Source organism: Hyposmocoma kahamanoa, unplaced genomic scaffold (assembly GCF_003589595.1).
Source record: "Hyposmocoma kahamanoa isolate Upper Pololo Valley unplaced genomic scaffold, ASM358959v1 102, whole genome shotgun sequence".
NCBI classification, from domain to species: domain Eukaryota; kingdom Metazoa; phylum Arthropoda; class Insecta; order Lepidoptera; family Cosmopterigidae; genus Hyposmocoma; species Hyposmocoma kahamanoa.
This window is the reverse complement of record NW_020653337.1, coordinates 12,503,366-12,518,526: the sequence shown is the minus strand read 5'-3', so window position 1 is coordinate 12,518,526 and position 15,161 is coordinate 12,503,366. Positions and strand designations below refer to the sequence as shown.

At 34.5% G+C, this 15,161-nt stretch overlaps 1 protein-coding gene across 1 annotated transcript; it reads right to left on the bottom strand.

Moving 5' to 3' along the window:
- Nucleotides 1-90: 90 nt before the first annotated feature.
- LOC113237606 (protein timeless) lies at nt 91-14,460 on the bottom strand. Its single transcript, XM_026474187.1, has 16 exons — nt 14,357-14,460; nt 13,720-14,273; nt 13,382-13,535; nt 13,053-13,303; nt 12,674-12,969; nt 12,222-12,582; nt 8,401-8,589; nt 7,975-8,075; nt 7,161-7,359; nt 6,270-6,490; nt 4,512-4,999; nt 3,702-3,902; nt 2,589-2,763; nt 2,399-2,503; nt 1,906-2,094; nt 91-1,722 (listed from the first exon to the last, which is right to left on the bottom strand). The coding sequence occupies exons 1-16, from the start codon at nt 14,451-14,453 to the stop codon at nt 1,449-1,451; spliced, it is 3,855 nt and encodes a 1,284-aa protein (XP_026329972.1). The 5' UTR covers nt 14,454-14,460; the 3' UTR covers nt 91-1,448.
- Nucleotides 14,461-15,161: the final 701 nt, after the last annotated feature.

The window sequence follows — 15,161 nt, the reverse complement described above, 5'->3', positions numbered from 1 at the left end:
TTCTACAACTTATATCTAAATTGCCAAGAATAGCATACAAAAACATCATTCAATATTGTATCCGTCCATTACATTTACTTACATATTGCGGTATCTTTTTTATGGTTACGTGATCGCTGTGATAGGTGACCGAGATACAGTTGGAATATACTTTTTCAAAAGCTATTCAGGTTAATTAAACATTACGCATTAAATAATTCAGTAACAAAAATAACAATAATAAAAAACTTCGATAAATTTAGATAATAATTGCATGTCTGGTACCATGATACTGATTGGGCAATGTGATTAGGTAACATTATTTAGATGAAATGTCACAGCAATCTACTAATATGATAGCCTAAATACCTAAAGTACCTATTGCATAACCTACATATTGCTTTCAAAATTAATTTATATAAGTAATATTTAATTGCTTATATGGACATCCATTCCGTAGGTTCAATTGCCAAACTCCTATGTAAATTGTAAAAGACAAGAGCAATTCTTTGGGTCGTTTTTAATCATGAATAATTGAATTTTTCTATGTTAATAATTTATAATATGCACCGATGGTTAGAAATAGTAATAAGTAAGCCTAAAAGACAATTTTATTCCGTTACGACATATTGTGTACACGGCAAATCGCGTCTTCATAACCTACACAATTTACTGCATGTCAGTTGCAAATAGAAAAAAAAAATGGCAACTTATGTGTGTCTGCAATCCATCTAAAGAAATAATTTTGCATTTACAAAGTCAATTCAGGAAGTACGTACAATCTCCAGTCATCATGCAGTATTCCAGGTCCCTCTGCAGAAAAATGATCATAATAGGCATATAATAGGCATTTGTTTGTACGTAGATACTATCATGACCGTCTCACACTGGTGTAGGCAGAGAACATGAAACTATCTAGCTAGTGTTTGTAAGTAAATAATTTTAGTATTAATTATAGTTGAGTACTTTAATTAAGAGATCTTCGTATAGATAGGAGTTAATCTTTACTACTTAGTACATATTTCATATTCGTCATCATCAATCCATTTATACGTCTCACTGCTGGGCAAGGGTCTCCGAGCGTTGTGAACCTTCTTCGACGTGCAAGTGTCATCACGATATTTTCCTTCACCGACAAACTCATGATAAATTTCAAATTAAATTTTGCTCATAAATTCCGCAAAGCTCAGAAGGCGGTAAGTGAAACCATTAGGCTACCACATATTTCATATTATTGATCGATAATATTTAATTGGTCGTACGAATATCCTTTTCCCTTATTACGCTTAACATTATTAGCTAACATAAATAATATAAATAAAATGTCATGCAGGTACCAGGGAGTCCGCTGCGAGAAGCGGGACCCGCAGCGTTACCTTATTGGTGGACCGGTTGATTCCACAAATCAAGGCAACAACCAGTTCAAGTTTACGCCTGCGCTGGACCTACAGCGAGGTCGCGGGATGCTTTTAGGGCGGAGTTCTAAGCACGCTTTTAATTTTAAGCCGCGGGGGAGGCGAGAAATGTACCCGTGGGCGTTTCTCCGCTTTACTGCTGAAGATATCTGCATGTTCCTCGATCGCATCGCATTCTATGTCGTCTTGAGGGACATCCGTCGTGTCCATGCAGTGGTGATCAAAGTCTTCTACAGGCGAAGAGATTATGAGCATCTCTGGTTTGTCCTCCTCGTCCGATACGTACATCCGTGTTAGATCGGATGCTACAGATGCCGTTTCGCATACACTATAACAAAATATTGTTATTTTTGTGTAGTTTCTTGTAAAGGGCGTGTGAATAGATGTTCTTCTGAATTTTGATTATTTTGGGCTAATATCGGAAAAGATACACTAAAAATTAATAGCTTTCAATTATTCTTAATTCATTACTCTGTATGCTATATACGAGTGGTATATTGTAAGTACGTACCTATTATTGCAATACTCCGAATCTTGTATTTGCACGTTGAAGATCGAGTCTGTCTTTACATCTATAACCGTCATGATCGGTGGCACGATACCAGGTATGATAGGCGGCACAATCAGTGGAGGAACCTCTCCGTCCGTAGACCGGCTTTGCATACCACTGTCCGTGTCTTCATCCTTGTTTAATATTGTGCTATAAGAAAAGAAAATCACGCATAGCGTAAATAACTCTGTCTGAATTCTCTCGTAAATACCACTAATATCTATTGCAATATACCAGTCTCGCTTGAAGGAAATCGACGTCGTCGACGACCACGCTTGTCTGAAAAAATCTCATTAGCCAACTTTGTTAGTCAAGAAGACCAATTGTCAATCAAATAACGAATGAAACTGAGTTACAGAAATAATTTAAAAACAAAACGTTATAGTAATTGCCTATCCCGAATTGAAAATGAATTTTTTTGAGACATGACGCATACAACCTTTCCAACACGTACCTTCCTAAATTATTCAATAATTTATGCTCCTCTGACTTTCGGATTAAGTCTAGCCAATTTTGTGTATCTCTTTCGCCACCTTTAGAATTAAATGAGGTACCAGGCCTGAAAATTATGTGACTCTTAGTAATGTTCATAATCAATTGATCACATCCCACGGAATATGTACCAACGCATACAAGGACCTTACATAGGCGTAAAATTGACCATTTTAGCGAGGTGTAATTGCTTTTGTATCTGGTATAGATTCTCAGGTGGAGGTATCATTGGAATGTCTTGCGCATTAAAGAGCGGTGATTCAGTCGGCTGTGATGCGCTATCACAGCTGCTTCCAGATAAATCGCTTATCGAGAACTTGAGTTTAGCTGTAAACGAAAGAAAAATTAAATAAGCCTTTGTACTTGAAGTACATAGTACGTTCAATATAGAAAGTAAATGTAGTATTTGTTTTTATATGATTATGCCAACACAATACACAAAAAAAATATACACCATCAGTCGCATAGTAAGGGAGTAAATACTTTCGCAACAAGAAAAAACTGCTGACTGTAAAACGCTACAAGTATCTCAAAGAACGACACTAATATCAACGAACCTACCTAAAGAATAAAGTGTCACTAAAATAAGTTTTTAAGTAAACTAGAATTTTTTATTAAGCTTTGACATATCGCTATGTTATATTCAACATAATAGTATTATGTCTTGATACAAGCATCAATTTATAAAAGAATATATTATCTAATAGCTATAAAAGAATGTATTACTTTTTCTTTACTTTATTTTTTTTTTAATAAATATTATAATAGTTTATCATATTCATATATATATTATGTAATAGATTTATTATGTATTAGATTTATTATTTATTATATGTACATTTATGTAATCAATTATTGACTTCCTATCTATCTATTACTAAATCTTCATACACCGCCGCCGTGTTCATATAAGTTATAATTACTTCTATCCAAAGGTTGTCTGGCAGGAATCGCTTAAAGCGATAAGACTGCCCCAATGGTACAATTACCACCGCTTATTTCTTTATATTTTAATTATTGTATTGTATTGGTATCTATTTTAGTGTTCAATAAAGAATTTTGCTTTGTATTGAATTACAGCAAATTTTCTATTTAAAGGAGACGGGGTATTTGGACTGTCGTTTTTGATCAAATTTCGAAAAACAATTACCTATACAAAATTGAATCCTATGGCAGTCGACAGATCACATATACAATAAAAATATAAAATAAATATGTATATCGCCAAAAAGGATCAGAAAAATAAAAGTAAATAAAACACTTACAATGATCAACCGGAAATATTTTGCCAGCCATTTCAAATAGTTGGGTAGCAGTCCAATAGTGTGGTATGCGAATGAAAACTTTTCCCGTGTCCACGGGCATATGGAATCCAAGTTTATGCAGAAGCTGCAAGAATTTCAGGTCTTTACACATAGACGCTTGTTCGGTGTTCCACGGGACCAGTGGTATAGACTGTTGGTAAACTGTAAAAGGGAATAATTAACGTAAAATATAGCTGCTCACAATGTAAACGTCAGTTTACATCTCCTTTTTCTTTTAAATGTTGTGGTCCCAAAAAATAATCGATATATAATATATATATATATATATTAATAATAAAAATGACTATGCACGGTATTTTTGTAAAAATAATATAAAAAATATGGCGGACGACGCCATAAGGCACCGACCTCCCAAAAACTCCGTCAGTTTACAGAAATTAGTACCTACCTAAATAAAGTCACACAATTCGTGTGCACCTTCTATATGTCGATTTTATTGCTCGACAGACAATAGGTGTTTATGGTAATTCAAAATGAAATAGACACATAGAGTTTAATCATTTATACCTATCAAATAATTTTTAAGTGAATTTGAATAAAAGAAGAATGATATCTCACAGGACATTAGCGAAATCGCCATTTTTTTTGTATAATTTTTATAATAATACTAAACTACCGTACATAGTTATTTTTACTTGACATTGGCAAAATCATTAATTATTTCGATGGGGCCATAACATTTAAAAGAAGAAGAATAAAATAAGTTTTTTGCAGAATAAAGAATATGAGTTCATTAATTTGTTCACTTACGTAAAGAATGATAAAAAACTGGAGATGGAATAGGTGCGTCGATCTCCTTCTTTTTAAACATTTCAAAGTTCATAATTTTTATTTCATTTTTCAACGGTGTGTCGACATCAGGGTCTAGACAGGCTTTTGTGATTTTGTCATGGTAAATTTTGGCGTAACACGTTTCTAATAATACTCTTTGGACCCAATCTAAGAAGCTCGATTTTCCATCTCTGACAAACTGTTCACACAGTTTCCCGATCTCATCTCGCCCTGTTTCTTTAGGAAATTGTACTGTTTCAGAAATCTTTTTGCCGATTTCGCTAGACGCCGATTCGAATTCCTCTTTATTTATCAAATTCTGCTTAAAAAGTTCTGAAAGCACGGATTCTCTGGTCTTAATAATACCGTCTTCTTTAAACATCCTAATGACTTCACCAACCGAATCTGGAGACGAACTACATTGCACATAAATCCAGGTTAATGAAGAGACCTCTTCGTCTGTCCACCTGTAATTAAGATACACATGATCAGAATCCAAGTTAAGACCGTTAAATATATCCAGGTTTAAAGGATACACACGAAGTCCCAGCTTTGCATAAATAAAATCAATATAGTGTGTTAATTGCCCAAAATTTGTTATACTAAGTCGGCACACATTTTCGTAATATTTGTAAGTACAGTTTTGAATCCAATTAGCAGAGACAGAAACAGTCTGTGTGCCACGTCTAGTGCTATGTGATATTGATCTGAGAAAAGTGTTCAAAGTTACACAATTTTTGTGTGTATAAGTTTAGCATAATAAAAAATAAAAACGTCTGACTACTTCTAAGGCACTTCTGGGTGTGACCAATTGAAATTAAGGGTCGTATTCCAGAACTCTACTCAATGCTCAAGTCAGGATTTGAGCAGACTTGAGTATGATTTCAAGCACTGGAAATACGACCATAATGGCAAGGACTTGAGTATGATTTTCAGTGCTCACTGCGTTACTCAAGTCCTGACTTGAGTATTGAGTAGAGTTCTGGAATACGATCCTAAGGGTCGTCTTCTAGAACTCTACTCAATGCTCAAGTCAGGATTTGAGTATGGTTTAAAGCACTCGAAATCATACTCAAGTCCATTAGGGTCGTATTTCCAGTGCTTGAAATCATACTCAGATCCTGACTTGAGCATTGAGTAGAGTTCTGGAATACGGCCCTGAGAGTCGGTACTACCTCAGCTCGAATTCAAATTTTTCCCGTACTGGATCGGTTCTGTTGCGCGTGCCGTGCGGCAGAGACACTGGCTTTATTTCAAAATTTATTTTTTTACAAACGAAATTAAAGCCATATGAATCTATTCTGTTCAGCTACTAGATTTAGTGGATGTACTAAATCTATGGTTCAGCTGATATAAAAAAAAATATTGGTATATGTAAAGTACCTATTGAATACAGTTTTATTTTTGTACGGTTTTCTTGTAACATTTCGAAGTTTGTGTTTTTTTTTTCATCGTGTAAATTATTAGGACTCGTGTTTTCACACCGTATACTAATCAAAACTTTAAACCATCGTTTCGAGCCTTTTACTAATCAAAACTTTAAACCATCGTTTCGAGCCTTTTACAGGTGGTTCCGTGACTCATGAAAAAACTAAGTTTTGAATTATATCAAAATCAAACAAATATATTACGTAAACTGGTTTGAAACAAAAATTCTTTTTTTTTTAATTCTTTTCTTTTCTTTAAGAATTTTTGCATATGCTTATAATGCTTTAATTACAGCTAATGTTGCCTTACTTGTCTTGAGATAAGTTACTTGTAGTAGAAACCGGAAGCTGTTTTTTCTCGGTTTCAACTGGAGGTTCACTGTTCTTGAGTTTGTCCCCTTGTCTAAGATTATGTAACAGTTTATCGTCAACAATTTTATCCGCAACTAAGTGGAAAGTAGCTGAACTTCTTGATATGTGGGGCTTCTTCACGAACGTGTTTATGACGTACTGTATGAGATCCGACCAATCCTAAAAATAGAGCAATAATGTTACAAATTCCACAAAACCATATCACAATAATAAAATTAACCACCTTGTTGGCCCAATGGTTTGCACAGTGAACGCTGGATGAGCAGGATCCGGTAGGACCAACATTTTGAGAAATGAACTTTTCTAAATTGTTTCTAGTGCTTTGGGTAGTGCCCCGGAGTAAATTCCGTTGCTGTATTATGCATATCTAGTATAGGGAATTCCCAAGTTTGAGATCAGGTAATTGGTGTGGTTGTCTGGCACATTATTATTATCTGGTTTTTCTATAATTGTAAGTCAATGGGTTTTTCTATCTTTTTCTCAGCCTGGTGGCTGATTTTAACCACACTTACGGAACGGAACCAAGTAAATTAGTTACTATTATTTTATTCTACGTTTATCATTTGACGTGAAAACAAAGAATTAATTACTTTTCGGGATTTTTATAGCAACTGCTGCACGTAGTTGAAAAACACAGGATACAAAGATTATTTTCGAAAGGAAAATCAAAAAGAGAGCCTTTATCAATTCTTTTTTAATAGACCTAAATATTTTACCACCAAGCAAATGCATACAAATACTCAATGCAGTAGCGTCATCGGCCGTCGAGAAATTTTGATTTACACAAAACACAGTGGCTTGTACCGATAATACCACTTTCATTACTCACATCACATATTTCAAATTCCGATTTCCAAATGGACGTGAACGTTGTGAGGATCGTCGGTTGAAACAATGTGCTTAGGCTGTCAAGTTCGCCTCCTACATGATGCATCAACGTAAAAATGCAGTCGTTGACGAACTCGCCGTTACTAGGGTAGTCCTCTAAGAGAAGGCCGTATTGATACATTATATCTGCCGTTGCGAACCTATAAAAAGTTTTTATTCATCATATATTTACTTATATAAAGCTGTTTTTTTTTATAATACATAGTAATGACACGAACATGTCGTGCGCCTGCTGGTGAGCTGCATGCCTGCGCATAACAGGTCAGTGCCACTCAGAGCTTTAAATTACAATGATCTGAGGGGCATGGCCACTGCTCCCCTCCCCCTGAGACATAAGTTGACAAGTCCCATGTGCCTATAATTTCACCAGCACCCTTACCCGTCAAAACCAGAAAGCAATAATGCTCACATACTGTTTGGCGGTAGAAATAAGTAAGGTGGCAGTACTTCCCTGGACGAACTCTTTCACAAGAAACTCAAGTGCTACTAAATAAACTGTATGTATGTCGCGAAAGCTCAATAAAATAAGTTATGTTAATCTAACAAATTATAAATAGAAATATAATAAAGGAAAATACGGTTTGGCGGAAACCAATGTATAAATAAAACACTTCCGCAAATTACGTCTATGGTGACGTAAATAGGGTTGGTACATGAATGACGGCTTTTTACTTTGGAAACGGCCGGCAATAATATTAATACTTAATAGTTTTTAAACTACAAATCCGGAAGAGTAATAAGTCGCTTAAACTTACTGTTTTATGTGATCAATCATGTAATTGGGGCCCTTATAATCTGAGAGTTTCATGACGCTGTCCAAAAATATTAATAGAATGTGATTTGTTACCACAAGATCCTGCAAGTAAATAATTTTATAGATTAATACGTCGCTTTAATTCTAAACAACGCTATCTCCATGGATGTATCCATGTAGATAAAGTTATTTGACATTAATGCGAAGAATTATAAATATTATCATGCTCAAAATTGGTTAATTAATAAGTGGAATAAACGTTTTGAAAAAATGCACTCAATAGTGATACCACAGCAAGGGCGGGCAGCACAGCATAGCAATTATAGCAGCAGTAACTTTTTAAGTTAATCTCCAGTTGTTTAATTTGTTGTAACAAAGGAAGTAACAGTGTCTTGACTACGAATTTAATGTAATGGTGAATACTCACTTGAAGATACTGTTTAGTGTGATATTTAGGATTATAATGGCGCAACAGAAGTATCAAAAGTGATCTCAACTCGTCTGCTTCGCACATTTTAATCTGTAGCTTAACGAGCGCGCCTTCATCTTCGCTACACACGTTCATCTTTTTGTACAGCTCGATTGCTTGTACAAACTCCCTTACGGCAGTGACGACCTTAAAAAACAACGTATGTAAAGATAGCTAAATACTGTGAATGTATCAATGCGTGTATTCAATGTAAACGATATAACGTCACGCAAAATGCGTATGTCGTATGCGTCTTTTGAAACCATACGATTTTTAGTAACTTTCCCAACTTCGAATAACCCATTTCGATATACCTAAAATTCGTACGAAGCGTTACGTTTCCATATTATACGGCGTACGGCAGCGTAGCGGAATTCCCCGGCCTGGCCTGGAATTTGAGCCTTTTCAAGGCGTAAGTGAATAGGTATTATATAAGTATGCATGCTCCATCGTCGACCTCATCTCATCGTCACTTTCCATCAGGTGAGATGGAGGTCAAATACGCGTTTAGTTACCCTTAAAATAATTTTAAATTCCTTATTGCGATTGTAAATAGACGAATAAATATTTCTTTCTTCATTTTCTTAATGGACATGTTTGTATAAGTAATTAAGATATTTAATAATCCTTTAAGTTAAATATCGTCAGTGTTTTGTAGAAAGAGCGTAAGCACCATTTCGAAAACTTTTTCAGGGTAGATGTTTTAGGTTTTCACCACTATTTCAAATTATATATACATCCTGTTTTAAATTAAATTTTCGATTCTATTAAGTTGAAATTTTCTTTCTTTTTTGTTTTGCTAGCCAATATGTATGAGTAATAAAATATTTGAATATAAAAACATCTCTAATAGATGAATACTTATTAAAAACCAGTATAACCACATATCTTACTCGCTGAAGTATCATATTAAAAGTGAATCGATTACAATTTCAACAATTTATATTCCATGCGAAAGGTATTGAACTCCAATACATTTGTCTTACTATTAAAAAAATACGAATATGCATGGCAAACATGTGTTTAAACGAGAAACCCCCGATGCGAAATGTAAAGTACATAAACGAATAATAATATCCAGCATGTATCGACACGTGAGTGTTCTCTAGAATGAAACTACGTCAGCGTCAAACAAGTTATGTGCAACGTCACAGTGCCTGCACGTGGCAAAGGTAATAAATGCTTCACTCATCACTACGTTAAAGTAACATCAAGCGAATAGAGCGGAATAGTACGGATAGCCGCTATAAGCTTGGTGTCGCCAATTTAGTGGTTTAACCCAAAAATACAGTATAAATTAATGCAGTAATAAATTTCTTTAGAATTGATTTGTTTTTCGTATAATAAAAATCTTAGAGCTTAGTAAAAATTAATCGTTGTGGCATCGGGCATTTATTACTTTACTTGTAAAATAATAAATAAATAGCAAATCCCCGACTTCGTTGTCTAATTTTAGACATTTCGATGCCTTACTTTCTCAATCTCGTATCTTATAGAGTAATTATTCAGGAGATGGCAAAACTTTCTATTTATTTTAAATTTCTTATCAAGGGTGTTAATTTAGATGCATTACTTTAAGAATAGGTAAAAGTCAGTGTGTGAATATGAAGGAAATGTTGTGTGAAATCAGCCTGCAAAATTTAATCCAATTAAAAATCCAATTTTTGCATTTCAGTAACTTTGTGCTTTTAGATACGAGTGTGAGAAAGTAAGGCGACGATTTATATATTTATTTTGGCATTATTCAAACTATTATTATTATTATTATTTTGACATATTGTTACATTTTACAAGTATTATCATTAAAATTGATCCATATGTATAACTACCACTGCGTTTCAATTACGGATTGACTTATTAATTAAATTCTTGTGTGCACGCCCATATGACGTTATTAAAACAAATGTGTTGAAGTACATACCTACATGCATTAATTTTAAACTGTTGTTAATAATTTTGTTTGTTTTGTTAAGGTTTTTAGAAGTCGCCTTGTGGCTATTTCAATATGGCTCTAAATTGCTCTGACGCTATACAAAGGTTTACACAGTATATTTACCACATGGTTCCACTTCTACACTTGCATATGCCAATGCCAATGGTAATCAAGGAAAAATCGGTTTAATGTTGTCTATGACTGACAGCATAGATTATGTTATATAATTATCCTGCATTAAGAATTCATAATTAATGTATACTACCTATTAAGATAAGTAAACATTTTGTATCATAGTTGCCTACCGTAGAAAAATGAAAATCGTACACGCGCCCCTCATAAATTAAAATTGTTGAGGTTCTATACCTATACATTTATACTGGCCGCTTAGTTTGTTTATATTTGTCAATAGCTGTACGATGATATGAATTGTCATCTTCTAAAATATGTGGTTGTTTAATTTCTGTTCTGGTGAATATATATTATTATAACTGATATCTATACTCTACGCCATTCCAAACATGGTAGCAGAGCTTTTGAACAAGAAGTGAAAAACAAGTACCTAACTAAAATGAGTAATAATATCGTAATACCAATTTTTAACGGAACGGATTATGCCAATTGGAAAATTCGACTATTGAAATTTCTTCAATTTAAGAAATGTAAGGAAGTAGTTATTAGAATAAAAACGGAAAAAGATGACGCCACTCAGTAAGATGAAATAGATGTGATAGCTACAAATTATACATACAGCGCAATTACCAATCAACAGTTGGAACATATCAGCGAGTTAGAGTCAGCATACAAAATTATTTTAAAATTTGACGAAATGTATTTAAAGCAATCTATAGCGTTACAAATTGTATGCAGAAATAATTTAGAACATATAAAGCTAGCAAAATATTCGGATGTTAATATTTTTTTCGAAGAATTCGGACGATCTGTCAACAATTTAAAAAAGGCCAGCGCCATGATATCGGAAAGTGAAAAATTAAACTATATGTTAAAAGCGTTGCCCGGAAATTACAGTTACATTGGCGATTTAATAGATGTTTTACCAGAAAAAGATATTTTTTTTTTATTTTTAAAAAGTAAAATAAGAATGAAGAAAATCCAAAATGCAAACGAAGAAATGCCGAGTACATCGTACTTATTCAAAGTGGTATCGGAGAATAAGCGAACATGTTTTACAAAGAGACTGTTGGAACGGAAACCGCGGACGCGGACTTTATGCTCGAAGTTTGCTGAATATGTAGCGTTGTCAGAAGCCGTAACTGAAATAAGCTTATTACGTAGTGTATTTGGTGATGTTTTTATAACTTTCGATGCTCCTGTAAACATTTATGAAGATAATTCCGGTGCTGTAGCTATTGCTAGGTATGGTAATTTCACGAAGAACTCAAAGCATATTGAAATACATTACCATTATGTTCATGAGAATGTTAAGAATGGAACTATTGATATTGTTAAAGTTAATTCGGAATAATGTTGCAGACATTCTCACTAAATCGTTAGGAAACATTAAATTCCTTAAATTCAGGCAAATGTTAAATATAACTTGATTTGATATGCCATACTTGCAGTGTTGTTAATTTTATATTATTGATTACTGTTGCCGTATAAATCTAAGGGGGCGTGTTGAGGTTCTATACGTATAGATTTATACTAGCCGCTTAGTTTGTTTATATATGTCAATAACTGTACGATGATATGCATTGTCATGTTCTAAAATGTGTGGTTGTTTAATTTCTGTTCTGATGAATACATATTATTATACCTGATATCTATCGTCTTATTTGCCATTCCAAACAAAAATAAAGATATAAAACTTTATAATAAAACTCACGAGATGAAGTCTCCTTATGCTTGGCTTGAGATCATTCCCGTCGAGCTTGATGGCCAACTCAAACTGTTCGCACAAGTTAACACCTTCCGCGGTTAAATATGATACTATGTCGTAGGACAATACTGAACATACGTGTTCTAAGTCCAGTTCTATTTGAGTAGCAAATTTCAAAAAGTACGTCACAAGCCAAAAAAAATGCGAGGTATCAATTTCCAGCTCCGGATTTGAGAGTATTTGGTTATGTAACGTTTGAACCAACGAGTTATACCCCTTCAGAAGGAAATCAACAGTAAATTCCTTTAAGACATTCGATATGTCATCATCAGTTGGTGTTTTATGCGATATCCCTTGTACATTGATGCTGAAATGTAAAAATTATTATTAATAATTACACATTTTTTGCCTCGACTGTAAGTAAACTTTCGACGAATAAGCACCGAAGTGTAACTTACATATTTGCTTTTCCTCTTTTCACAATTTTTTTCCGCTTTCTATCTTGTATAGTAACACTAGCGCGTACTTTATTATTATTGCCTCTCTGTATAGGATTATGAGGCTTCTGACGAACCGGTTTCTGTGATGATAACTCGCCTTCTTCTCTCGAAGGCGACAAAAATTCCTGTGTTTCGATCAAAGTTCCGTATCCACAATCAGAAGCTTCGGATAATACTGACTGCTTTTCGCTTTTTGGCGACCGTGTAGGACTTATGTCTTGCTGTCCAGTATCGGAACTACTTGGACCATTTTCCTGTAAATAGAATTTTCGACATAAGTTATATATACTATACTACTACTAATAAACACAAAAAATATCTACAAGTAGTTGCTTACGCTATCGGATTTCATTACGACGTCTGCGTTATCCAGTAGCTCGGTTATTTCTGCTGGTTCATCTTCTTTCTGCGGATCCTGTTGAGACTGGAAGTTGTGAGTTCGTGGGGTCTCTGTGGAATTGTTGTCTGACGAGCCGGTCCATTTGTCATTGACAGAATTGAGGTCGTCATTACTTTTTCCACTACCACCAGTGTCTGATGAGTCGGAAGTGGGATCAGACGTCAGCAAAGGTGAGGAATCTTCGCTACCTAAAATGTGGTTTCAAACAAATACCCAAATGTGCTATTACATGTAAAGATTAACTTTAAGCGTGATCAATAACGAACCTCTATTTGGCGGAGATGTATTACTTTCATTATCCTCCGAACTTTCCGATAAGGAAGTTTCGAGCCACATATTCAATAGTTTGTGTAGAGTTACAACGTGCTGGTCTTTGTATAGCAACGCTATTAATTGAACCATTGTAACCCCCCAACTTGTCTGAAATGAAAAACAAATACAAAACACACATCTCGGTTTTTATAACATTTCCAATAAAACATTGTCAATTAAAATAACACATTGATATGATAACTAAGATTTAAATACAATACTGAAAAAGGGAAAATGGAACATACCTCACGTTAAAACAAGTGCAGAAACAACACTGCAAACTGTTACTTACCGCGTCAGGAATAGTCATCAGCTTAATAAGAATTTTATCAATACTTTGACTAAATATATTCCAAAGGATCTGGTTTTGCACCGTGTGAACCGAACCGTTGTTGTAATTGGGGACGAAGCCGGTGATCTCCTCCGGGATGTGCAGGATGTTCCTGAGTAGCAGCAGGCTACTGCTGATGTTCGAGCACTGTTCCTCAGACAGTCTCCCATTTTCTTCGCCTTCTAGGTTTTTCTTTAAAAATCCGATTATGACTTTGGTAGCTCGTTGGTCCATGAAAGCCGATTTCGAAGAAGTAAGTAAATTATTCATTTCAAGCATGGTGTGCCTCCCAAAATCAGTTTTTGAAATTACGTCTACAGAAAGCAAACACTCAATAGGTATAGTTAAATTTTCTAAAATTTTTACTAACAACTCTATTGTTTTGTCTTCCTTAGCGTGAAGTAACAAAGGTATAATATCTTTGTTTATATTTTGCCCGAAACTTATACTTCTCCGGTAATTCCGTAAATACTTGTCCTCAGTAAGTATATTACTAAGTATAGTTTCTAAAGTCGCTGGAATACCAAAAGTAAACAACGTGAGCATACAAAAATGTTATCTAAGAATACTAACATAATTTAAAAAAATATAACCGAACCATTGCAGTTTTCGTTTATGTGATATCCATCTGGGTGGACGAAACCAAGATTCGCAAACGTGCTGTGCATCTGTGGACTTCGGAGGATCCATTCCATCTTCTACCTGAAATTAATATGCTCAAATTATTAATTATTAACACTTCTGAAATCTATTTGTAACATAATTCACATGATATCAGATTTTTAAATTCTTAAGCAAGATAATGCTCTCACCGGCATCAATGAATATGAAATAACTAAAATAGCGCACGCGATTGCGATTTTTGAACAACCAATTTAACACCCAAACGTGCTGTTTTACCAACAAAACTGTAATACGTGCAACTAAGTTGGCTCCGCTTCCCCAACTGGATAAAATGAAAAAAAAAAGTGTAGGAGGCACAAGGTAGACCTACAAACTTTTTAAAACAAATTTGAGCAGAAACAGGAAATTTCTCTAAAATTAACTTCGTGATAATCCCACACACAAATTTGGAAGGTTGCTAGTAAAGTTGTACTAAATAAAAGGGCACCTTTTGTTAGAATATTTATATGTTTGCCTTGTTTATACTATAATATAACTCGAAAAAAGTACGTCGTACAAACACAACAAGAACAAATTTCAAAATAGACGCCCAGTAGGCGTAAAGGACATAAATAACGGTTGTTAGGCTCATGTTTTTTTTTACAATATCAAGTGACGGGACGAACAAGTCGTGCGCCCGATCGATGCTAAGCTACACGCTTGTCCCTAACAGTTGCAGTGCTACTCAGAGCTTTAAATCACCGAGACCCCGAGACCCCGTCACCTACCATAAGTTGACA

Coding starts and splice junctions, on each gene's coding strand:
- LOC113237606 (XM_026474187.1), bottom strand. CDS start 14,453: ATGGAATGGATCCTCCGAAGTCCACAGATGCACAGCACGTTTGCGAAT. Junction 8,590..12,221: donor GCATAAGGAGACTTCATCTC/GTGAGTTTTATT, acceptor TTGTTTTTTAAG/GTCGTCACTGCCGTAAGGGA. Junction 1,723..1,905: donor TCGGAGTATTGCAATAATAG/GTACGTACTTAC, acceptor ATTTTGTTATAG/TGTATGCGAAACGGCATCTG.